Genomic DNA, 26,700 nt, shown 5'->3' with positions numbered 1-26,700 from the left:
GCAACCAAACAGAAAACCCTAGCCACCCCAATAACAAAGCACTGGCAACCACCCAAAATACCCTAACAACACCCTGGCAACTGCATAGTGATGCCCTAGCAACCACCCAGAACACCATATAACCCCCCTAGCACTGCCCTAGCAACCAAACAGAAAACCCTAGCCACCCTAATAACAAAGTACTGGCAAGTGGCAACCACCCAAAATACCCTAACAACACCCTGGCAACTGCATAGTGATGCCCTAGCAACCACCTACAACACCATAGAAACCACCTAGCAATGCCCTAGCAACCAAACAGAAAACCCTAGCCACCCCAATAACAAAGCACTGCCAACCACCCAAAATACCCAAACAACACCCTGGCAACTGCATAGTGATGCCCTAGCAACCATCCAGAACACCATATAAACCCCCTAGCATTGCCCTAGCAACCAAACAGAAAACCCTAGCCACCCTAATAACAAAGCACTGGCAACCACCCAAAATACCCTAACAACACCCTGGCAACTGCATAGTGATGCCCTAGCAACCACCCAGAACACCATATAACCCCCCTAGCACTGCCCTAGCAACCAAACAGAAAACCCTAGCCACCCTAATAACAAAGTACTGGCAAGTGGCAACCACCCAAAATACCCTAACAACACCCTGGCAACTGCATAGTGATGCCCTAGCAACCACCTACAACACCATAGAAACCACCTAGCAATGCCCTAGCAACCAAACAGAAAACCCTAGCCACCCCAATAACAAAGCACTGCCAACCACCCAAAATACCCAAACAACACCCTGGCAACTGCATAGTGATGCCCTAGCAACCATCCAGAACACCATATAAACCCCCTAGCATTGCCCTAGCAACCAAACAGAAAACCCTAGCCACCCTAATAACAAAGTACTGGCAACCACCCAAAACACCCTAACAACACCCTGGCAACTGCATAGTGATGCCCTAGCAACCACCCAGAACACCATATAAACCACCTAGCAATGCCCTAGCAACCAAACAGAAAACCCTAGCCACACCAATAACAAAGCACTGGCAACCACCCAAAACACCCTGGCAACTGCATAGTGATGCCTTAGCAACCACCTAGAACACCATAGAAACCACCTAGCAATGCCCTAGCAACCAAACAGAAAACCCTAGCCACCCCAATAACAAAGCACTGGCAACCACCCAAAACACCCTAACAACACCCTGGCAACTGCATAGTGATGCCCTAGCAACCACCCAGAACACCATATAAACCCCCTAGCAATGCCCTAGCAACAAAACAGAAAACCCTAGCCACCCCAATAACAAAGCACTGGCAACCACCCAAAACACCCTAACAACACCCTGGCAACTGCATAGTGATGCCCTAGCAACCACCCAGAACACCATATAACCCCCCTAGCACTGCCCTAGCAACCAAACAGAAAACCCTAGCCACCCTAATAACAAAGTACTGGCAACCACCCAAAACACCCTAACAACACCCTGGCAACTGCATAGTGATGCCCTAGCAACCACCTAGAACACCATATAAACCCCCTAGCAATGCCCTAGCAACCAAACAGAAAACCCTAGCCACCCCAATAACAAAGCACTGGCAACCACCCAAAATACCCTAACAACACCCTGGCAACTGCATAGTGATGCCCTAGCAACCACCCAGAACACCATATAACCCCCCTAGCACTGCCCTAGCAACCAAACAGAAAATCCTAGCCACCCTAATAACAAAGTACTGGCAACCACCCAAAACACCCTAACAACACCCTGGCAACTGCATAGTGATGCCCTAGCAACCACCTAGAACACCATATAAACCCCCTAGCAATGCCCTAGCAACCAAACAGAAAACCCTAGCCACCCCAATAACAAAGCACTGGCAACCACCCAAAATACCCTAACAACACCCTGGCAACTGCATAGTGATGCCCTAGCAACCACCCAGAACACCATATAACCCCCCTAGCACTGCCCTAGCAACCAAACAGAAAACCCTAGCCACCCTAATAACAAAGTACTGGCAAGTGGCAACCACCCAAAATACCCTAACAACACCCTGGCAACTGCATAGTGATGCCCTAGCAACCACCTACAACACCATAGAAACCACCTAGCAATGCCCTAGCAACCAAACAGAAAACCCTAGCCACCCCAATAACAAAGCACTGCCAACCACCCAAAATACCCAAACAACACCCTGGCAACTGCATAGTGATGCCCTAGCAACCATCCAGAACACCATATAAACCCCCTAGCATTGCCCTAGCAACCAAACAGAAAACCCTAGCCACCCTAATAACAAAGCACTGGCAACCACCCAAAATACCCTAACAACACCCTGGCAACTGCATAGTGATGCCCTAGCAACCACCCAGAACACCATATAACCCCCCTAGCACTGCCCTAGCAACCAAACAGAAAACCCTAGCCACCCTAATAACAAAGTACTGGCAAGTGGCAACCACCCAAAATACCCTAACAACACCCTGGCAACTGCATAGTGATGCCCTAGCAACCACCTACAACACCATAGAAACCACCTAGCAATGCCCTAGCAACCAAACAGAAAACCCTAGCCACCCCAATAACAAAGCACTGCCAACCACCCAAAATACCCAAACAACACCCTGGCAACTGCATAGTGATGCCCTAGCAACCATCCAGAACACCATATAAACCCCCTAGCATTGCCCTAGCAACCAAACAGAAAACCCTAGCCACCCTAATAACAAAGTACTGGCAACCACCCAAAACACCCTAACAACACCCTGGCAACTGCATAGTGATGCCCTAGCAACCACCTAGAACACCATAGAAACCACCTAGCAATGCCCTAGCAACCAAACAGAAAACCCTAGCCACCCCAATAACAAAGCACTGGCAACCACCCAAAATACCCAAACAACAACCTGGCAACTGCATAGTGATGCCCTAGCAACCATCAAGAACACCATAGAAACACCCTAGCAATGCCCTAGCAACCAAACAGAAAACCCTAGCCACAACAATGACAAAGTACTGGCAACCACTCAAAACACCCTAACAACACCCTGGCAACTGCATAGTGATGCCCTAGCAACCACCCAGAACACCATAGATACCCCCTAGCAATGCCCTAGCAACCAAACAGAAAACCTTAGCCACCCCAATAACAAAGCACTGGCAACCACCCAAAACACCCTAACAACACCCTGGTAACTGCATAGTGATGCCCTAGCAACCACCCAGAACACCATAGATACCCCCTAGCAATGCCCTAGCAACCAAACAGAAAACCCTAGCCACCCCAATAACAACGACTGGCAACCTGAAAGTTGGGCATCAAAAAATGAAAACCTGCCTTGATTATTTTTATATTTAACTTCACTTTTAACTATACTTTTCTTCTTACATTAAACATTCTGACACCTTGACTACAATGAATGCTTGTGGGAAGATGTAAAAGAAAAAAAATCATATAGGCTACATATCTAGGCCAAAGAATACACCTTTTATCTCTAGCGTTTGACACATGTCCCCCGTCTGATCCTGCGTCCTCACAGGTGCATGCTGTCATGTCCCATATAATCATCATCATCTCCCGTAAAACCTTTTACTTAGAATGAGCAATCTGAGAAATTATATTTTCACTCGGGTCAGCGTTGCTCTGATTTCTCTGAGCACTTCACGCGTCACTGGACTAATCCAGTCTCTCCACATAACAGCATCAGCGGCCGTGAAACCACGCTGACGTCTTCAATTATACTCGCCATACGACAACATCAAAGACCTTGAAGAACTCACAACTGTTACAGAGACAACAGACATGGGCGATTTGATGACATATATCATATAAAATGTCTATCATTGGGAATTTTTGCTATATTGTTTATATTCCGGTGTGTAAATATATAACATTACTGATACTCCAGAGTGATGAAATGCATGAATGAGAATACAAATCTGAGACGTGCTTGATGTTATAAGCTCAATAAGAAGAAATCAACAACAACAAAAAAAACTTTGCTCGTATATAAATTCCCCTGTAGTCAATAATTGTATCCCTTAAAACTCACCTTTGATCACCAAAATGACATATTTAAAAAAGAAAATTCTTTATGCCTTAAAATATCTTGACTGTAACTCGACACCCTTGCCTCATTTAGTATGCGCGGTTCTATGAATATGCAAATGAGCCCCGCCTCCACTCACTCACTCAGCTCAGAGATCCACTGGTTGACGATCACACGTTGATCTGATTGGTTACAAGGTAGTTTGTGACGTCAGAAACACCAGCGATTTCAAAGCGTGTTTTTGAGACTGTCTTTGGTTCACTGCAGTTTTAAGGAGGAAATACTCAGCAATGGTGTCGACTTATGAAGTTACACATGGTTTGTCTTAAAGCGGATTAAAAACACCACATACACACATAAACAACATTAAAAGCTGGATTTTCACCACAGGGGGACTTTAAAATATTGATGAATATTGATTAATTTCTTAGATCAAGCATCTGAGATGACGTTAAATCTCAAAACGAAACATACCCGAGAACTGAACATTAAGTCTCATGAGAAATGAATCTCTGGTTCTGAACGACATCTCGTGTGTGTGTGTGTGTGTGTGTGTGTGTTTGTGTGAGTCTGCACTGAAGATGAAGCTGGAGTTCATAATCACCTTATCTGATCTCAACAGCTGGAAGAGTCTCTTCTTCACTCAGTTTAGTTACATAAGCCTTATGTAAAGACAGCAGCCCGTGGCGTCGACACACACACACACACACACTCGCTCATTGATGATGTGTCACACACTACATGACAGAACTCAAAGACGACGACTGCGTTCGTTTCATCCCTTCATTCCCACAGGATCTCGAGCACATGTCAATCACACTGCATTCATAACATAACATTCATGAGGGAAATATGATTTATGCACTTTATCTCATGTTATGAAGTCAGAATACATCTGATATCTCAAAGCTACACTGGAAACAAGACGGGGTGTTTCATTTGATCAAATATGTAATACTGTACATAAAGGTTCAAAAGTTTTGGGGTCACGACATGTTGTTTTAAAGACATTAATGCATTTATTCAGCAAGGAAGCATTAAATTGATCAAAAGTGACAGTACAGACATGTACAATGTTACAAAAGATTTCAGATAAATGCTGTTCTTTAGAACTTTCTATTCATCAAAGGATCCAGATAAAATGTATCATGGTTTCCATGAAAATATGAAGCGGCACAGCTGTTTTCATCATTGATAATGATCATAAATGTTTCTTGGGCATCAAATCATCATATCAGAATGATTTGTGAAGGATCACGTGACCCTGAAGACTGGCGTAATGATGCTGTGAATGTTTGCATCACTCACGAGCTGTTAGTGAGCGTGCATTAGATGTTTAGTGTCTGGTCGAGTGTGTGTTTCTATAACACTCCACTGACACATGAGCCGCTCGCAACGGCAACACACAGCTCATGTTCAGACCTTACACAATCACAGACGTCTCACATGACCTGACCGTGACGGAGACTTCATTAATCATCACTTAGGCGCGTTTCCATTACAGATTTGCGCAAAACTTTAGCGATTTGTTCTAAATGTCGACAAAAAACGATTGCGAAATGACGGCGTTTCCATTAACCGATGTTATGCGGCTGAGACGTCATTTTTTCCTCTCGCGATAAATCATTATAAAAATCATGGCGATGGACGTTGGTTTACGTATTTCCCATCCACCGCACTGGCCATTATTATTAATGGAAGGAGACGTATGTGTGTTATTCAATCATTAATGGCGGCACATATGAGGTGTTTCTGGGTGTTTCTCCCTCATTTCTGCTTCGAGGTCTTGATTGTGGCATTTCTTTGAGGTGTAGAATCCATTATTCCTGTAACTCTTCTGCCTTTTATTAGTTTAATAAAGAACTCTGTCTCGTAATTTTTTATTTATTTATTGAACTCTGTCTCGTATTCTGTCAAAACACACCGCGTCATCTACGTCAGCTGACCTGTAAATGCGCAAAAACTGTTTCCATTGCAGTTTTGCGAAATATTTATTTTCGATAGGCCTATTGCCTGAAAAACCTCCTCATGCGAGCGTTAAAACTTTTTTGCGAAAAATGGTTGTAGAAATGGTTGCGAAACTGGCGTGTTTCCATTGGGCGTATATTTTCAATTCGCATTTTCAATTTAAGACATTTAGTAATCAAATGTAAAATAACACTAGTCTTCACTGTATACATTAAATATAGATTAATCCTTATTAAAGCTACAATAGTTATTCAGCCAAGATCAGTGAGTGATTTTTCTTTGTCTTTCGTTGTTTAATTATCATTAATGACAGACGTCAGAAGGAATATTAGGCTGCTGTCACTTTAAGAGCTAATGCACGGATCCAATATACTGATAACGGTTTATGTTCACTTAAGACATAACTGATGTTTATGAGGATATTCAACAAAATGGGCATTTTCAAGCACAAAAAGATGTGAAGGAGAGCTCAATTCATTATTTGCAGTAAATGTAAACTAAAAAAAAAAAATTTCACTTCAGAAGTTGGAAATTTCATTTTCAGGTCTGTGCTCAAAAAGTTAATAAATGGTTGAATAAAATACTGCATAAAAATTATTTTGTCCCCTAAAATAAAAAATATTAAATAAAAAATATCGATATCGAACCAAAATATTGTACAATAATTTCAGAAAAAAAATTTATTGAAACTTTGTGACAGTACCAAGAGAAATTGTACTCATGAAATCCAGTCATAAAAATAAAATTTACCGTTTAATACGGAATGTCACGGAATTCGTCAAGTTCTGGATGAATAAATCAAGAGTAGAGCTGTACACTTAATTAAATCACGATACAGACTAGTGAATACTGAACCACATAAACACTCTGTTTCCTAACCGTGTCGTGCCGCGGCATGTGTGTGTGTATGCAAATCTATAGTTCAGGTACGAGCACGTCTGTGTGTGAGAGTCACGCTCAGCACTGGGAGAAGAACACAGGTAGATCAGGTTACCTATCGAGTCTCAGCCTGAGCCTCTACAGAAAACACACTGAACGCAACAAGCCATCCGTCTCAGTCCTCGTACTTCAGATCGCTGCGTCACAGGTCTGATCTGAAGGCAAAACCCAAATAATCACTCATTCTTTATTGGCATCTTTGCTTCCAGGAAGAACCTTTAACATCCATGGAATCTTTCCATTCTTTAGATTATAAAACGATGGCATTGCTGAGAAAAACCACTTTGCATGGAAGCTTTATTTTTAAGTGTTTAGAAGAACCATTTTTGGTTCCCGAAAGAACCTTTAAGTGAACCGTTCTTAAAATAACCTTAGTGTTATTTCTTAGTGTAAAGAACATTTTTAGAATCTAAAGAACCTTTTTCCACCATAAAGAACCTTTTGTGCAATGGAAAGATAGCATGGATGTTAAAGGTTCTTCATGGAACCAAAGATGTCAATAAAGAGCATTTATTTTAAACCCTCTGGTACTGTTCGCGTGTCGGTCCAAATGACAGAATTTCAATGACATGAATGTACTATATTTTAGTTCGATAATGTTTTAATTTCATATTTTGTATTTTAGGGGAGTAGTTTAACTTTTTTAGCATTAAATTTTAAATGCTTTGTTTCACAGAATTAATTTTTTTCTCTTTTTTAAAGACGATACTTGGCAGATTATTGCTGAAGTGAAAAAAAAAAATCTAACTTGAAAAAAGATATTCAATTTTACATTTATTGTTATGAAAAATGCAACAACAAAAAAAAATTATGAAATATATATTTTCCAAAAAATATTTTACTCTAAAATGGAAAGAAAATCAAAGCAATAAATTGAAACAAGTTGTGTTCCAAATTTCAAAAAAAAAAAAACGAGTTTTCAGTAATATTTAGTTTGGCCGCAGTACCAAACGCTTCCACTAGAGGAAATTCATCTCCCATTCATTTCCAATGCGCTCATTTTAGACCTCGAACAATACAAGTGTGACTATTTTTCTCATGACCATATAACCTTTTTTGAATCATGTTTGTGTTCACATAAGCAAGTGCCAAAGCCTTTACCAAGATTCGTACCATTCTAATGAAGTAAAACATTTTTTTTTACAATTTTTTGCCCAAAAATGACCAAACAACACCAGAGGGATAAGAGTCTCTTTATAATAGTGGTAATTAATACATACTTTTACATTAACTTACATAAGACCAAGAAAATAGTTCACTGCAATATTCAAAAATGCCAAAGTTTGGGACATTTTAATAAACTTTCACATTCAATTTGGTTCACCAGCAAAAATAGTACTAATCTACAATACGACTAACAACATCCAGTGCAACATTTAACCAGGAAACTATCAAGAACAAGAGCAAGCCAGCATGTTTGATGTCCTTCCTCCCATAATGCATCTCTAAACGCCTGTTTCCTTCCTGTGATTCCCTGATATGGGATTCAATGGTGCATTTATTTGTTCAAACCCGACCGGATTAATTTCTCAAGATAAGCTGGACTGATCTGAGAGCAGGTTTAACGCGTGCGATTCACGAACCTTCAGTTTGAGCTCAGGATGAGCTGGATATGATCTAACGTTCCTCCAAAAAACCTGCAGTTACACACAAAACACGTGAAAACATGCGAAAGAGCAGCGTGACGCATCAGATCACATATTTCATCTCTCTTTACTGTAAACAAACACTGATCATGGTGGAAAAACTCAGCTCAGTTTGGAGCAATGTCTTCTTAAAGGGACGGTTCACCCAAAAATGAAAAGGTAACACTTGTTACTTACATGTACTAACCATAGTAATAACAGTAAATAATGCATATTTACATGCAAATAATCCTCAACCAAATCCTAATCCTACCCTAACCCTATAGTAAGTACATGTAGTTGCTTAATATTACTCAGTACTTGAATATATAATTACAGTCATCATTTAATAATTTAATAATTAATAATTCAGTCGTCATTTAATCCAGTTGTTCCAAACCTGTGTGAGTTTCTTTCTTCTGTTGAACACAAAAGAAGATATTTTGAAGAATGTCAGTAACTGAACAGTTGATGGATATAGTAGTTTTACAATTGAAGTCAATGGGGAAGTCGTAAACGAACGACTTGGGGTGAGTAAATTTTTGGGTGAACTGTCCCTTTAAGAGCAATGAGATTAAATGGAGAGCAAATGGAAACTATTGCTAAAGTCTCCTACTTCTCAGATGTTATCTTAACTTCTCCCAGTTATCTTACATGTGTCTTCTACAGAGTTTCAGATTTGCAAGATTACCATCATTTTAGATGTTGCACTATCAGGAGTTTTTATGTTGTGTTTCATTTAAACGAGTGGTATAATGCCCTTTTCACAAGGTGTAAAATAAGTCTCTGATGTCCCCAGAGTGTGTGTGTGAAGTTTTAGCTCAAAATACCCCACAGATATTGTTATATAGCATGTTAAAGTTGTCACTTTTTGAGGGTGAGAAAAAACGCACCGTTTTGTGTCTGTCCCTTTAAATGCAAATGAGCTGCTGCTCCCGGCGCAGGGGGCGGAGCTTCAAGAGCTCGTGTTCTTTTACCTCACACACACATGCACTGAACATTTCAAAAACTTTTAGCCTTTTATGTTCAAACCGAAGTCAGAAAGATGGAGAGACTCGAGAAGAAGTGACAACATGTAGACAACATTTCTGAATGGTTAGTTGATGAATTTATGAAGCTTATGTGTAGTTATCTTCAAGTCATTGATTAGCATATTCTGTCTTGATAATCTATAAATCGTGTTCAGGGGGCGGGGTTTATGTAAATTCTAGGGTTGGTGATGTCACTAACTCGGGAGGAATGTGGTGTAGTCTCTACCAGCCGTTTGTTGTAGTTCTTAAAAAGCAATTTCTTTAAAAGCAAATATCTCTCTTTGCTTTGAACTTTGAGTGCTGTAACTTTGCAGATGTTGTTTATGCTCAAACAGCAACATTACACACTAACTAAAGCCGGATGTTTCTCCTAAAGCCCAGATCATTTGGTCTGGTGAGAAATCGGATGAGAAATGTTTGAGTTTTTATTGAGATACAGTATCTTTCGAGTCATAGGAAAGAAAAAACAATCACAAATGAGATCTTTATATATATATATATATATATACCAGAGAAGAGGTCTGAAGTTTCTCAGATGTGTTCAGAAGAAATCTCGGATTTGCCAAGATTGTCTACAATGAAAAGTCTCAATATGAGCTCAGTATTTCTCAGCAAAATGATCCGAGCTGCTCGCCATATTCATTTCACGTTTCTTTCTCCAATGCAATTTAGAGGAAACATCTGAAACATAACGGAGATCTCCATCAAGTCTCATTATCAGACTCTTTTTGAGCGACAGCAGAAGATAAGACTCGCCACTAACCCAGCAGTTTAAAGGGAAGCGGATGTGATGAGCGGACACACAGGGATGAGCGGGAATGCTGAGTGTGGAAAAGCGTGGCTGAAAACAGGATTAACAGCCTAAAATCAAGAGCACAGGACCTGAAGGAGACCCCCTGTCCGCTGTGTATTCTCAACAGCTGTCAACACAAGGCATGCTGGGATGGAGGAAACACTCTGACAATTATTATTCAGATTGACTTTGTGTTTTCATTTGAAGGACAAACCGAACCTTCACATCACACACACACACACACACACACACACACACACGACATGTTCCCTGCAGATAAACAAACACTGCGTCCGAACGCATTAATACAAACAGCACTGAGCTTCTTGTCGTCTCTAAAACAATCTCTCGGGGAAAGACGTCAATAAAAGCGCTCGTACGCTGAACACTGTCACACAACGTTACATTTCACTCGTTTCAGTGTCCATGTTCACTTATGCAGATGAAAAAAATTACTCTAGACAAGAGCATTTTGCTAAAAACATATGCACTGTATTACATAATTCATTCTATTTTTATTTAACCTGTTAGTGATGTCTTTATTATTTAATGCATGTTTGAATAAATCTGTCATAAACTGACATTAAATGTTTTGTACAAGTCAGGTTTAGCTATTTGAGTGTTGATTATTAAATAAGTTTAAAATATGCATTGGTCATTCATTTATTATTTATTTATGCCAAGTGCATCCAGAATTTTTTAATTTTTTTTATTTCTATATACACTGTGTGTATATATATATATATATATATATATATATATATATATATATATATATATATAAATTATATTTATTTATTTTCTAATAATAGTATATTAGCCTATATTTATATTATATAAAAATAATAATATTATATTTATTTTTAATATATACACACACACACACACACACATTTTTTAAATAGAATTCTATTTTATTTTCTCTATTTACTATAAACTTCACAAATTCCTTGTGTGTGTAAACATATTTGGCAATAAATCTCATTTTGCTTCTGATTTTAATTTACTTTAAGGTAGGCCTACTTCAAAGATTGTAAAGAACATATTGTGCTATTTTTAATATATGAGGTACTGATATATCATAATTGTCATATTATGTCATATTCATAAACCATGTATTTGGTATATTATTACAGCAGTGCACCGATAGTCATATTCATAAACCATATAGCCTATTTGATATATTATTGCAGCAGTGCAATTTATCTGGAAATAAACAGAAAATTAATAATCTAACCAATTTGCCACTTACAATTAAGGTACTATGGCAGTAGCCTACTTTATTATTTCAGTGACTGTATCAAATGAAACACCATGGCACTGTTCGATTACCATATTATTCTGTCAGCTACTTCCAAAATGACTTCATATAAGCCCCTGTAATAACTGACATGTTATGGAAGCGCAACTTGCACGCATTGCCGCGAGCCGTCAGTGAAACGCAAGCATGAATGTAAAAGATCCTCCGCATTGCATACCGAGATCTGCAGCATCAATCCCGGATCCCGTGATCACCGAGTCCGTGTCCTCCGGTACCGCGGAGCACCCCCCGGCCGCGGCTCCCAGTCCCTCCATCAGATCCCGGTCACACGGCGATCAAAACAGTCAAATGAAGATATAACACATGATCTGCGTCCGCGAGTCTGCGCGCGCTCCTGACAGCTGCAGCACCGCGCGCGCGCTCGTGCGAGTCCAACGCGCTCGAGCGCCAGCGATGACGTCACAGGGCCCGGTGGCAGCTCTGCGACGTTTTCCTATAGTATATCTAGCAAAATGTCATATTCATAAATGTAAATGTTCTAATCTTTTAAATCTAATTTCTGTTTCAGAGAAGGCCAAAGCAATAAGGGAAAACGTTGTCTTGTTGTGCTGTCTTTAAACCCCCCTTTAAATTTAGTCGCATTTTCTTGTCCTAACATGCTCTAATTGCTTATGTTTCCTTTATTTATTTGCTTATCTTTTCTTGTATTATTATTGTAGGTTTTCTCATGTTTTTATTCTTCATTTTTCTCCTCTCCGCTGGCGGCTGTTCTTGTTTTACATGTTGATACTATTTGTTTTCAATTGTTTAATTGTATCTAATAAAAATAAATAAAAAAGCGTTTTTTTTTTCTCCCATTTCCTTTTATGGTAATGTATCAGTGCAGTGCTATTTCTTTTCAATGAAAATAAATAAATAAATGTCTTTCAAAAAGACTTCAGGCATAGATGGGTTTGAATAAACATTAAACCATTATATGGCATAAACATAAAATGGCATTAACGCCATTTCTAATATTATTTTAAGGAAATTTGAAAGCTCTAGTTGGAATTCAAAATTGAGAAAAACCTAATGATTAAAAAAACGAGTGAACAGCGCCATCTACTGCAGGACAGTCAAACTGCAATACACCTGAAAAACAGCATCAGCTCAGGACACTTCTCGCCGACTAGTCGATGTATGACACCTGACTGTCCCACCAGTCCTGAGATCTCTCTCACACACAATAACTGAAGCATGAGCACAGGCTGCAATGATGGCACTTTTCGTCCTCCTCCGCCTCATAATAATCATGGTGATGTTTGGCAAACTTCGCATATATCGCAGAGCAAGCATCAATCATATTTTGCGTTCGTCCATCTGTGCAAGATAACTTAACCCTTTAAGCATGCGCGATGTTTCAGATAGTATGGCAAGTGTAAACACATGAACCGGATTTGGGTCACAATTGAAGGAACGTGTAAACGGACGGTCAAAAAATCGGATATAGGCAACAAATCAGAATTGGGCATCAAGACCTGCAGTGTAAACGAGGCCTTATATCTGATTTATTTCCACATATGAATGAGGCCTGAAACCGATCTGGAAATATCCGAATGCATGCCTTTTTTCCTGTTTACACTGAACACATCCGATCTGTGTCACATTTGAGCAAAAAATCGGAATTGGGTCACATTTCACTGACAGTGTAAACGAGGCCTTAGAGCTGTTACACACTACATGAAAGTTCATTTTCAAAAATCCATAATAGGGGCACTTTAATTTTCCTTGCTTTTATTTTGTGATTATTTTAAGTCCTTACTGTGTAAAGCACTTTTATTTGCCAAAGTGTATGACCTGTGCTATATGAATAAAACTGCCTTGCCTAATGTTGCATCACAATAAAACAATAAAATGGATGTAATTGATTGTGACGGTGAGTAAAGAATATGCTGATGTACATGGACTCAAGTCACTTTTTTGGAATTTATTAAATTCAATAACATTCATGTAAAATAGAAATAATAAAATAGTACTGTTTTATACTGTAAAAATAAGTCGCAGTAAGGGCACCATACTGTAAAATTAAATTGAGGTAAGGCCACCATACTGTAAAATTAAATTGAGGTAAGGCCATCATACTGTAGAATTAAATTGCGGTAAGGGCATCGTACTGTAAAATTAAATTGCGGTAAGGGCATCGTACTGTAGAATTAAATTGCGGTAAGGGCACCGTACTGTAAAATTAAATTGCGGTAAGGGCATCGTACTGTAGAATTAAATTGCGGTAAGGGCATCTTACTGTAGAATTAAATTGCGGTAAGGGCATCATACTGTAGAATTAAATTGCGGTAAGGGCATCTTACTGTAAAATTAAATTGCGGTAAGGGCATCGTACTGTAGAATTAAATTGCGGTAAGGGCATCGTACTGTAAAATTAAATTGCGGTAAGGGCATCGTACTGTAGAATTAAATTGCGGTAAGGGCATCGTACTGTAAAATTAAATTGCGGTAAGGGCATCGTACTGTAAAATTAAATTGAGGTAAGGCCATCGTACTGTAGAATTAAATTGCGGTAAGGGCATCGTACTGTAAAATTAAATTGCGGTAAGGGCATCTTACTGTAAAATTAAATTGCGGTAAGGGCATCATACTGTAGAATTAAATTGCGGTAAGGGCATCATACTGTAGAATTAAATTGCGGTAAGGGCATCGTACTGTAAAATTAAATTGCGGTAAGGGCATCATACTGTAGAATTAAATTGCGGTAAGGGCATCTTACTGTAAAATTAAATTGCGGTAAAGGCATCATACCGTAAAACACATTTGCAGGTAAGCTACTGTAAAGGGGAACTTACAGTAACTTACTGCCAATAGTGCTGCCAGTAAGTTATCGCAAAAATATGATAAAATGTCTAACAGTGCATTTATAGATCTCCTTTGCTGTCACAGTTAACATTACAAGAAATGGAGTTGGAGAAAGTGGTTTTGTTTTAAAGTAAAGAAAAACCCACAGCTTCCTTTTACTGTTTCTACAAATTAAGATGCTGTGTTAGTTTGGGCCACGAGCCTACGAGGGGGAGGAGGGCCTCCAAGATTCTGTGCCCAGGGGCCTCTGCTTTCTAAATCCATGCCTGCTGTCAGGACACCAATAACAGGCACAGGTCGCATGGAGGCTCACACACCAAGCAGGACTCCATGTCAAAACATCCCCAAAATACCCCAAATATTACAAATACAGGGAGAAAATATGAATATGAATGAGATGAATATGCATATGCAAATGAGGATCTGCATGGTAAACGAGGCGTTGCAAGCTCCATATATGGTTATTTCGGGAAGGAGACGCAGAATCTTCCGCTGACTGGGATTATAAAGGGAATTCAGTGCAGGTTCTGCCGGACACACGCTTTCATAATCGGAATATTTTTGGGCATATACGGAATTTTTGGCTTTCGGGCGCAAATACACTTTTACTGCGGATCCTAAGCACAGTTTTATAAACGAGACCCCTGAGCTTTGACCACTTCATCAGACCAACAGTGCATATATTTGATGTGGATTGCGCCATGTTTTAAAATTTATAAGACCCGCATTCATATATTATATATAAATACATATTTGATTTGATTTATAAATATGATTATAAAATTATAAAAAAAAAATGTATTAACGTTTTCAATTATTTATATATATATACACACACACACGTTTTAATCTGCAAACACTCTCTCTCTCTCAAAAAAAGAAAGAAAAAAAAAGGTACAAAAGCTGTTACTGGGGTAGTACCTTTTCAAAAGGTACACTTTTGTACCTAAAGAGCGCATATTGAACCCTTAAACGTACCTATTAGTACCTAAAATCAAGTCTCCTTCATTTATACAGCGCTTTTAACGATATAGATCGTTTCAAAGCAGCTTTACAGTGATCATAGAAAATTACAGTAACAGATTATTTTGTCTTTACAGCAGCTCTAGAATAAAGTTATTGTCCAGATAAAGTTAGTTTTGATTGATTCACTTCCGTCGGAACGATCATTAGTTATTAACTTAGGGGCCGCTAACACGACACCGTTTTAAAGTATACATATCAGTACCTAAAAGGAACAAAAATGTAGGTCTCGCCCCAGTGACCGCTTTTGTACCTTTTCTTTCTGAGAATGTTTGATAAATCTCAGTTACACTTTATTTTAAGGTGTCAGTGTTACAGTGTAATTATATATTTAAGTACTGAGTAATATTAATTAACTACATGTACTTACTATAGGGTTAGAGTACGATTAGGTTGAGGGTTAGTTGCACGTAATTATGCATAATTTACTATGGTAAGTGCATGTAACATATGTAACAAGGACACTGTAAAATAAAAGTGTTATCTAAATCTCTAAACAAGCACTCGGTCTAGTAAAGAACACAGAGAGGACGTTGTGACGGTACTGTTTATTATCACGGACATGTTCTTGAGGAGCACGCGTGTGATCTCCAGTGAGGACAGGCATCGATCTCGTCTCTGGAGCGTGTCTGGACAGCATCGGGACGATCCCAGAGGATTTGCACGCCGGAGGTCATCAGGCCGTCCCCTCCTGAACACAGGCTTGAGGAACGGCCGTCACAGATCTGGGCTTCACCCTGCTGACGTCCAGTCCGAGGCCAGAGAGGAGACGAGTGCCACACACACACATTCACACACACACGGGATGGAGATCAGGTTTGATCAAATGGCTACAGGAGTTTGGGCAGATCCTTTTCAATAACCTGATGGGACACATAAAACATCGGCGGTTATTATCATTTAAATCAAACTCAACATCTCAAACTTATCAAATCTCACATCATAAAAAATGACTTTGCAATAAGGTCTCATTTGATACGATATTATTGCGATACTCCAAGACATATGATTTCATTTAATCAAACTCAACTTTCTTAAACAATTACTGGGAACACTTTACATTAAGGTCTCATTTGTTAAAGTCCCCCTGAAGTCAATCATTTAATCTCATAAAACTCATCTTTCATCACCAAAATGACATTTAAATGTTTTTTTCCCTTGAAAAAAAAAAAAATGTCTTCATGCCTTAAAATATCTTGACTGTAACTCGACACCCTTGCCTCATTTAGTATGCGTGGTTCTATGAATATGCAAATTAGCCCCACCTCCACTCACTCTTATGAATTTACACATGGTTTGTCTTAAAGCATATTAAAAACACCACAGACATATAATCAACATTAAAAACTGGATTTTCACCACAGTAAATTAATCAATTACCCAACATAAACCTTACAGCATTTATTAACCTTTGTTAAAGGATTTCTCACCACTGGAAAGATGAATGTGTATTTAAATTGGGTCATTTATGTAGTAGAAATGTGAAATTATAAGGAGCTGGTGCCTTCTAGACTGAGAAAAGCCAGAAAATGTATTTTTGGCTCATGTGGATGAAAGACTACAACTCCCAGAATGCACTTGCTTCGCTGCCCTACGAGGACACTCCCAAGCCACGCCCACCGGTTACAGAGGGCAGTATCGGGAGAAATGATACAGCTAGGCTACTAGTCGACTGGAAACTGAAAAGACGGCGTTTTATCGTGATATCCCCCTATGGGCGGGTTGAAGACATGCGGAACAGCTCCTCCTACTGGCTGGAGTCTCTCACCTCTGGACAAAAGAGCCTCTGATGACGATAAATGACGTCATCTGAGGTTTTTTTCCAGACAAACAATACAGAAATCTCTGGTCTCAGGGGGACATGAGGGAGGGAAGCACGGTCACTCGAGAATACTACCGGGTTTCTACTGATACAAAGCTTAATGCTAATCGGTGAAGTATCCCTTTAATGTTAGTTGATAAAACTAAACTGAGTTGAGTTAAACATTACCCAAGATTAGCTAGTTAGCGAGTTAGTTAGTTCATGCTGATGTAGTTTAACAAATGAAACTTTATTGTAAAGTGTTACTGGAGTTATTTAATATGCATTCTTATTTCACAAAAAGTGGAAATGTGTATAGTTGACTTACGCTGGGATCGTCCATCGGTCCGTATCTCTTCACAACCTGACCTTCTCTGTCAATGAGGAACTACGGTAAAAACATCAGTGTTCAGCTCACAATATAGCAGAGAATTAGAGAATGACATCATACATTAACATCAGGGCTGCACGATAATGAAGAAAAATGCGATAACTCATTAAATAACGCGATATAAAGCTGTATATTAGCACTGGTTCACCGCAGGGGTGTATTTTGAGTCCACTCTTGTTCACACTGTACACTCATGATCTTGTGGCATCTCATGATAATAATGTGATAATCAAATATGCAGATGATACAACTATCATTGGGCTGATTAGTTCAAATGATGAATCTCATTATCGAGAGGAGGTAGAGAATGTTGTTCAATGGAGTAGAGAAAATAACTTGCTTTTGAACACTTCAAAAACGTGTGAACTTGTTATTGATTTTTGTCACAACAGGAATCAGTTGCCTATTACTATCCATGATTCTGATGTGCAGATTGTTGAGAAATGTACATTTTTGGGTGTGACTCTTTCTCACGATTTGAATTGGAGCTCAAATACGACTAAAATTGCTAAGAATGCGAGACAGCGCCTCTTCTTTTTACGTAGGCTTCGAGAGTTTACTCAAAATACTAAGATTCTTTTGAACTTTTATTTTTGTGTAATTGAGAGTGTCTTAACCAGTAGTATAAATGTGTGGTTTGGCAATCTCACTTTAAGAGAGAAGAGGGCTTTGAACAAAGTGGTTCGCTCAGCCAGCAGGACCATTGGCTGCACTCTGCCATTCCTGGAGGCCACATATAAAGCTAGACTATTGAAAAGAGCTTTACAACTTGCTAATGATGCCTCAGGCCATCCTGCAAGGGCCTTTTTTGAAATGCTTCCTTCAGGGAGAAGGTATCGCTCGGTCAAATGTTCCACTGATCGCCATCTAAATAGTTTCTTTCCCCAAGCTGTGATCACTTTAAACAAAGCATTTTTAAAATAGGCTTTAAATTTTTTGTATAGATTTTTAATGTACAGCGTTTTACTCTTAAGACTTTTATGTGGCATTTGCTTGTTTGTTTTTTGTGTTGTGTCATCGTAAGTGTCGACTTTGCACTTTGAGCTTCTTGTACATTTTTTCCAATGTGGTTTCATACTGCAAATGGCTAATAAAGTGAATCTGAATCTGAATATTCGATATGCGATAATGCTTAAAGTGTGTAAAATAAACTTAAAATATCTTTAAACTTATATAACCTACATACGTGTTTCACATTCTTTTTGTGACAAGAAAACATCCCTACAGCTTCTGCCAGTGAACATCAGTGTTTAACTGTAGCGTAAGAAGTGTTATTTTAACATCAGTGTAAACCTCGGGGTTCAGGTTATCCTACATTAGGGTTATTTAACAACAGAAACTCAATAATCAAACGTAAAAGCTTAGTTTTCACTGTATGAATTAAATATATCCTGATTCTTATTAAAGCTACGAAAGTTATTCAGCCGAGAGCTGTGAGTCTTTTGTTCATGACTCCAGTTATTAGAAGCTATCATGACAGATAGATTTGCGATATTTCGATATATTGCGCAGCCCTAATTAACATCATGCAATAATTACCTTAGTGAAGTTCCATTTGATGTTGCTGTGGAAACAAAAACAGTATTTCTGTGATCGACGCATTCGAGGACGAGTGAAAAACACGAGTAGAGAATCCAAATGAACTCACTTTCCCAGAGTTCCCTTGCCTTTGGGCTGATCTTTCATCCATTTCCAGAGAGGATGAGCGCCGTCTCCGTTCACGTCGATCTTACTGAACAGATCAAACTCTGCGTTGTAGCCTTTAGCAAACTCCTTGATGTCCGCTTCTGTCCCGGGCTCCTGTAGGAGAACACAGACTGATCACACAACAGAGAACTGATGTGTCGAAAGATGGCCGAAACAGCAGAACACGACTCTGGCGCAATCAAGATAAAAGTGCTTCTTGTGGTAAAAATCCAGCTTTTAATGTTGTTTATGTGTCTATGTGGTGTTTTTAATCTGCTTTAACACAATCCATGTGTAAGTTCATAAGTCGACACCATTGCTGAGTATTTCCTCCTTAAAACTGCAGTGAACCAAAGACAGTCTCAAAAACACGCTTTGAAATCGCTGGTGTTTCTGACGTCACAAACTACCTTGTAACCAATCAGATCAACGTGTGATCGTCAACCAGTGGATCTCTGAGCTGAGTGAGTGAGTGGAGGCGGGGCTCATTTGCATATTCATAGCACCGCGCATACTAAATGAGGCAAGGGTGTCGAGTTACAGTCAAGATATTTTAAGGCGTGAAAACATTTAAAGATCTAATTTTAGTGATAACACAACAATAAAAACTTTCATCTGATGTGTGGAAATCTGCTCGGTACAGCAGAAGAGCACGAGTCCGTCACAATCTAGATAAAAGTGCACAATGGTTAAATATAGAGGTTATGTGTGTGACGTCACCGTCGACCACAAGTCACTGCGTTTACACACACACTGAGTGGAAAAATACTGGCGTATCAGCTTTTGTTTTCAGCGTGAACTTCTAAAACGGGAAGAGCTGTGAGGTCGTCTGTACAACTACATTTGACAAGAAATCTGAGGTATATTTTTACCGACTGCCGAAAGCTTCAGATCAGAAGCAAATGAATCGCTGTAATTCACAGAAACATGAGAGAAATGTGGATTTGCAGTTTCATTGTGTCTCAATAAGCTGAATTTAGGGGTGAAATCATTCCCTATATGTTGTATTGTTGTAGATTGTATTGACTACTCATCAATTAAATATTTACCATCGTATATTCTGCATAATTGGATGTTGTTAAATAAACACTGAGTATGCAAAAAACTATGCAAGTTTAGGGCTGGACGATATGATGATATATACAGTATATATAACATTGATATCACATGGAGTTAGACCTTTATAGCATTTACATAAAGCGTTCACAGGCAAATTTGTCATCAAAATGTCTGGGAAATGAGGGAGTATTTGTCTCATCATCAAGCATTTGGAGAGGCGTTTCGACAGTTCAAAGCCTCTGAATGACGAAAATGTCAGACTCAGTGTGCAAGGATCAAGACAAGACCAGTCTGGATTACAACACTCGCCACTGGTTACATTATGAGTGCTTGAATCAAAATGACTGATGAATGGCCATTCACTTAATGACTATAATAGCACCCAATGTTTTGCATATTCCTTTCTTAACCAAATGACATTTCTTAAAGCTACAATGCCATTTTTTTGTCGCCAACCTCTTACAATAACAAAGGCGTAGGTTGATGACGCATAAGCGGAATTACTGAACTTGTCGTCATGCTGATGGATCTAATAATGTTATGTATGAGTGAATATACTGATGTTTTTAACATGACTGTGGAATGAAGCAGAGCGCGAGTGCTAATGAGAGACAGATCTCAGCGCCACACGCGAGTCCCGCGGATATGAAGAATTAATACTAACACGGCAGTTTATTAGACGAATGAAACTTGTGAGGGAACGCAGCGCTGTTTCACTTGCTCTACACTATCACACTAAACTGCATTTGAGTGTGTTAAACGTTATAATGTTATTTTGTGTGTTAGTTTGTTGTCTGTATGAGACTAGCAGTGAGCTAGATCAACATTAGCATAACATACTGATCATATTCTAATATTTCATCATGTTGGGCTGTATAACATTGATTAGTTTTATGTACATTTGCTCACCTGTCTAATAAAGCTCATGTAAGAGCGGCGTCTCGTCGAGTCGAAGTTAGCCGCGGACGCTAGCTCTCGGCACGCTGATATTAATCCTCGTTTTAGTTCTCCTTTTGTCCCAAAGTCTGCTTGCCACGGTCCATAATGTTTGAACGAAACAACGACAGTGTGAGCGCGCGCTAGACGTAACGCAGTTGTCCACGTCTGTCGCCATGGTTACTACGAGCGGAAAGCTGGGATAACGCGGATATTACAGGCGACAAGTGAACATTATTTAAAACTGGAATTTCTCTGAAATTAAAAATCTTTGGGAACTTTTGGGATATTGTAAGTACACAACTGCAGGAAATATATCACACTGTGCAAGTGATGTTTGGATATTTTAATTACACAAATCTTACATATTGTACCTTTAACCTAGTTTTCGTTGGGAAAACCCCCAGATGTCCACTTTCCCTTCGGCACAGATGCATGTGACGGAGCAGATATCATCAGAACATATTGATTATAGTGTGTGAATTCAATCTGCATGTCTCGTTGTAAGATTAAATCTCACTCTACAGCAAAACATAATCCACTTACAGCTTCACTCAAGTGACCTACTTACAGTCTGGCGGTCCGTCACCTTTAAACACTCACATTTAATGCTCAGAAAAAAAAGTTCGGGCCTGAATCGGCTGCAACTCACAATATAATCAGACTACTCATGCAGGATTGCATATGCATGGAATAAATACTGTATTTTTTAATGCAACATGCATGCATTGATCATTTCCAGTGTGACAAATGAGCCTGAATTAATATTAACGATTTCAATATTGACACATAAATCAAACGAAAAAGTGACATGATGCAACATCCACAATGCATGCCACCATTTCATCTGTTATCCTTGCATATCATTTACATAGCATGCAAAACACAGTATATGCTGCAGTGCATGCTGGTCCTGTACATACCTGCTTTCCAAACTGGTTGCAGGGAAAGCCCACGATGCGTAAACCCTTCTCAGCGTACGTGGCGTGCATCGCCGCAAACTGAGTGTAGTTTACAGGAGTCTTTCCTCACTTGGAGGCTACGTTAGTGATGATACACACGTAACCCCTGAAAACAGACAAACACACCGTGACCCAGTTTCCCAAAGCAAGATTACGCTCGGCATAAGACTAAAAATAACCGGACGCACAATGAAGAATGCGCATTAAGAGAGTCTAGTAGAGGTGAGGAGAACTGAAGCAAAGCGCTGTGACACTCTTCATTATGATGCTAGTGTTGGGCATTTATTTATTTCAAGTTTAATACTTTGCACAGGGTTCGTACAGATGCTGTAAAATGAAATTCCCAGATTATTCAGGACTTTTTAAGCACTACTTTTTCGGTTTTCAAGGACGACAATCAGAGATCGCACTTATCAAACAATAACAACACTTTATTTTAAGGTGTCAGTGTTACAGTGTAATTATATATTTAAGTACTGAGTAATATTAAGCAACTACATGTACTTACTATAGGGTTAGGGTAGGATTAGGGTTTGGTTGAGGGTTAGTTGCATGCAATTATGCATAATTTACTGTTATTACTATGTAACAAGGACACTAAGATAAAGTGTTACCCAATATCTTTATTTTTTAAGGATTTTTTTTACTCAAATTGAAGAAATGTAAAGTATCCAAAATACAACTTACAACATATTTAACATTATATATATTAAATACAAAGTTTATAATGGCTATTATTGTTCAATGAATTATAACATTATAATGAACATTATAATATCAATTATAACGTATTCATATCCAGAAACATCATATCTGATGGGGGTTTAATCACACGGGCTGCAGTGTTAACTTTCGTGAAAAGATTGTATTTTGTTTTGTCATAATTTCATATATATTGTATTTAAATAAATAAATCACTTTTCAAGTACCTCTTCATAAATATGGCTGTTTTTAAGGGTTTTCCAGGACTTAAATGTCAAAATGTCAAATTCAAGTAAGCACCAGCACAAACCCTGTTTGCATTAGGGCTTTATTAATAATATTAATATAATTTTTTTTGTGTAATAACCGTGAGATTTATCAAACCAAATGAATTGTGTTCACCTGTATTTCTCCAGAGACACCTCCTCTCCTTCGATGTCTTTAGCTGAGAAGTCGTATATGGATTTGGCCGACTGCCAGTCATTGGCTTGGGCACACTGCAGTAAACAGAGAGAGGTTAAAGGTCACGGGGCGTGACGAGTCTCTACCAATGCCATTAAACCGATACTGACACAATCATGTGCTATGAATCAATTGTGCAATTCCTAATGCAACAGCTTCGTTTATGAAACACTGTGATAGTGTTGTGTGAGATTTTTATCTCATACACAAGTTATGCATAACGCAGGAAACTACACTAACCAGTCAAACGGTTTGGATTGGAAAGTTTTTTAATGTTTTTAAAAGAAGTCTCTTTTAATCAAAGTGCATTTATTTGATAAAAAAAAAAAAAAAAAAAAAAAAAAAAAAAAAAAAAACAGTAATATTGGGAAATATTATTACAATTTAAAACAGAGGTTTTGTACGTGAATATATGATCAAATGTAATAATATATTAAAATAGAAAACAGTTATTTTAAATTATCATAATATTTAACAATATTACTGTTTTCTTCTTTTTTAAATCAATACAAAAATCTTACAGATCCCAAACTTTTGACTGGTAGTGTATATATTTATTAGTTTTAGTAAAAAGCTTGGCATTAAAATTCGATTATGACGATATCTAGAGCAGATTTTCCACCTGTGGGAGTGTGTGTAGAAAACAGGAGATTCACCGAGCGTTCGGGAAACACGTAAACATGTGTCAGGTGGAGCTCGCCAGAGCTGAACAGATCTCAGAGTAATCCATTACACTATCTGCCTTTATATGACCGTCCAGAGTATGTGTGTGTGTGTGTGTGTGTGTAAGAGTAACAATCACGCATAGATCTCCATAAAGTTCATGCTGTGTGGGTTTATTTATTAGCATGAAGCTTTTAGGCCTTAAATATGACAATCATATTTTAAGTGTTGAACAGATGCTGTGATTTAATCAGATTTTGAATACATGCAGTGCCGGTCAAAAGTTTGGAAACATTAGTATTTTTAATGTTTTGAAAGAAGCTTATATGTTCATCAAGACTGCATTTATCGATAAAAAAAATAAAAAAATAAAAAAAACAGTAATATTGTGAAATATCATTGCAGTTTAAAATAATGGTTTTATATTTTAATATATTTTAAAATATAATTTATTTCTGTGATTAAGGCTGAATTTTCAGCATCATATTATAAGGATTCTCTGATGAATAAAAAGTTTAAAAAGAGCAGCATTTATTCAAAATAGAAATCTTTACTATAACTTTTTTTTTTTAAATCAAATTTAACACATCCTTGCTGATTAAATGTATTAATTTTTTCTTAAAAAAACAAAACAAAACAAAGAATTAAGAAAAGAAAACGCTGGTCATTTTTAAAAACTTTTTATTAAAAGTATTCATGTTTTAAGAGAACTCAAACTTGATTAACATTATAACCAAATAGCATAAAATATTAAAAGCTAAATAATAACATTATCCACCACGTGATTTAATGCAGAAGTCTGCAACGCTAAACCCAAACCAGGCCTAAAACCTCTGTTTGCCGACAAACTGGACTTTAATGAGTCGTTCCGTACAAAATACATTAGGAGAACCCATATGATTTCATTTTAAATCATAAACAAACCCCCAGAGACATGCCGACATCGTTAAAGCTAACGGGCTAATGTTCCTCCGCCGGAGTGAATTAGCGGAGACACGCAGGTGCGCACGAATAAACACACCGGACTATGACCTTCTTACACCGACTACATAAACTAGCTTTCAAAAGCACACAAAAGCGTCTCAAACAGAGTAAACCAGAAGGTAAAGAGCGAGTATGATGTCTTACCATGGCTCTAGTCAAGCTCTTGCCGCCTAGCGCGCCGATCAACAGCGCTCTCTGATATAACCACATACTCGCGCTGAGACACGAAGCCCCGCCCACTTACTGGAAGGACACGCCTCTTCTGTCGGTTTCAGCCAATCAGAGACGGTGCTTATGCCACTGATTTAAAGTCATATGATTAATACGGTTTTATCAGAGCCCGTCTACGGAGAGCCTGTCCACTCCCTATTAAGCCCTATTGTACCGAATTTTGGTTGTAGTACCACCAGAGTTCCACTGGGGGGCGCTCGCCATGAGTGCAAAATGAATGGGAGTCAATGGGGCTAGACGGCTAAATTTGTCTCTTTCACCCGATTGCCGTTGAGAAATCTCAGATTTGATTAATGGTTTTGCAAGTTCAACATGGGTTTTAGGTCGAAAGTTGAATGAACGAGTACTTATGTCGTTTTGATTTCTTACAGGTTGAGTTGTTGTTGCCCATAACACGCTAGCATTCTGCTAATGACGTCAGCATTCTGACGTCATTGACATTTTGAAAGACTTTTTTAAAGCAAATAAGTGACTCTAAAAAATCTAACACCCAGCAATGTGTAATTTCTTTGCATCTCCTTTTGAATACAACATTCAAATTACTAGACAAAAAATTATATCCTGAGAAAAGTGGATTTTGAGGGGTATACCGCCATTGACCTCCATTCATTCTGCACTCGTCCTGTGAGCGCCCTCATATGGAATCAGAGTGGAACTGCAACCAGTTCAGAAGCCGGAAGTGTAGTGAGAGTGAAACTTCTCGCCATATTAGACATTCTCTGGTTTTATTTTATTATTATATTATATATATATATATATTTTTTTTATTTTATTTTTCGTTGTAATTGCAACGAATTGAATTGGAATTGCAACAAATACAAAACAAATGTTTAGTAATACGTTTGAAAATACATTTTTACAAAACTGATCTTATCTCTGGACAGCAGCTAGTGGTTGGCCTTGATTTATTATTTTTATTGATTTTTTTTTGTTGTTGAAAAATGTCTTTGAACTTCCGTTTTTGCCGTAGCTTTTTTAAAAATTATTCTTATTGAACAATATGTCATGTAAAAACAACATGGCAACAAAAATATATAATTACACTATGACAGTAGGAACAGCTGCAATAGTGTGCATTACAGAAAAGAAGAAGGAAAGAGAGAGAGAAAAACTATTCTGGTCATGATTTAGTACAATTTTGTGCCTGGCAATAAATGAGACACCATCCAGGGGTCCTTCGCCTCCTCCATAAACGGTAAACCCCTAGATATCATATAATAAAGGCTAGATGTCTCGTGCGCGCTGCTGGCCAATGGAGGTCGACGTCCACACACGGCGGCCAT

General features: G+C 38.4%; 2 protein-coding genes across 5 annotated transcripts in view; both read right to left on the bottom strand.

Moving 5' to 3' along the window:
* pip5k1cb (phosphatidylinositol-4-phosphate 5-kinase, type I, gamma b) overlaps window positions 1-12,072 on the bottom strand; it is a 66,139-nt gene extending 54,067 nt beyond the window's left edge. For all 4 annotated transcript variants that reach the window (XM_084411896.1, XM_084411899.1, XM_084411897.1 and 1 more), the window contains exon 1: window positions 11,888-12,072. In XM_084411896.1, coding sequence (XP_084268022.1) covers window positions 11,888-11,984 — 97 coding nt within the window. In that variant the 5' untranslated portion in view covers window positions 11,985-12,072. The remainder of the gene's footprint in view (window positions 1-11,887) is intronic.
* A 3,997-nt stretch (window positions 12,073-16,069) lies between these two features.
* Window positions 16,070-25,564, bottom strand: gpx4b (glutathione peroxidase 4b). Its single transcript, XM_084411909.1, has 7 exons — window positions 25,331-25,564; window positions 23,480-23,574; window positions 22,337-22,481; window positions 19,381-19,532; window positions 19,272-19,296; window positions 17,670-17,729; window positions 16,070-16,403 (listed from the first exon to the last, which is right to left on the bottom strand). The coding sequence occupies exons 1-7, from the start codon at window positions 25,394-25,396 to the stop codon at window positions 16,371-16,373; spliced, it is 576 nt and encodes a 191-aa protein (XP_084268035.1). The 5' UTR covers window positions 25,397-25,564; the 3' UTR covers window positions 16,070-16,370.
* Window positions 25,565-26,700: the final 1,136 nt, after the last annotated feature.

The sequence above is a fragment of the Rutilus rutilus genome, assembly GCF_951802725.1.
Source record: "Rutilus rutilus genome assembly, chromosome: 6".
Classification (NCBI taxonomy): Eukaryota; Metazoa; Chordata; class Actinopteri; order Cypriniformes; family Leuciscidae; genus Rutilus; species Rutilus rutilus.
This window is presented reverse-complemented; position numbering and strand designations above follow the sequence as displayed.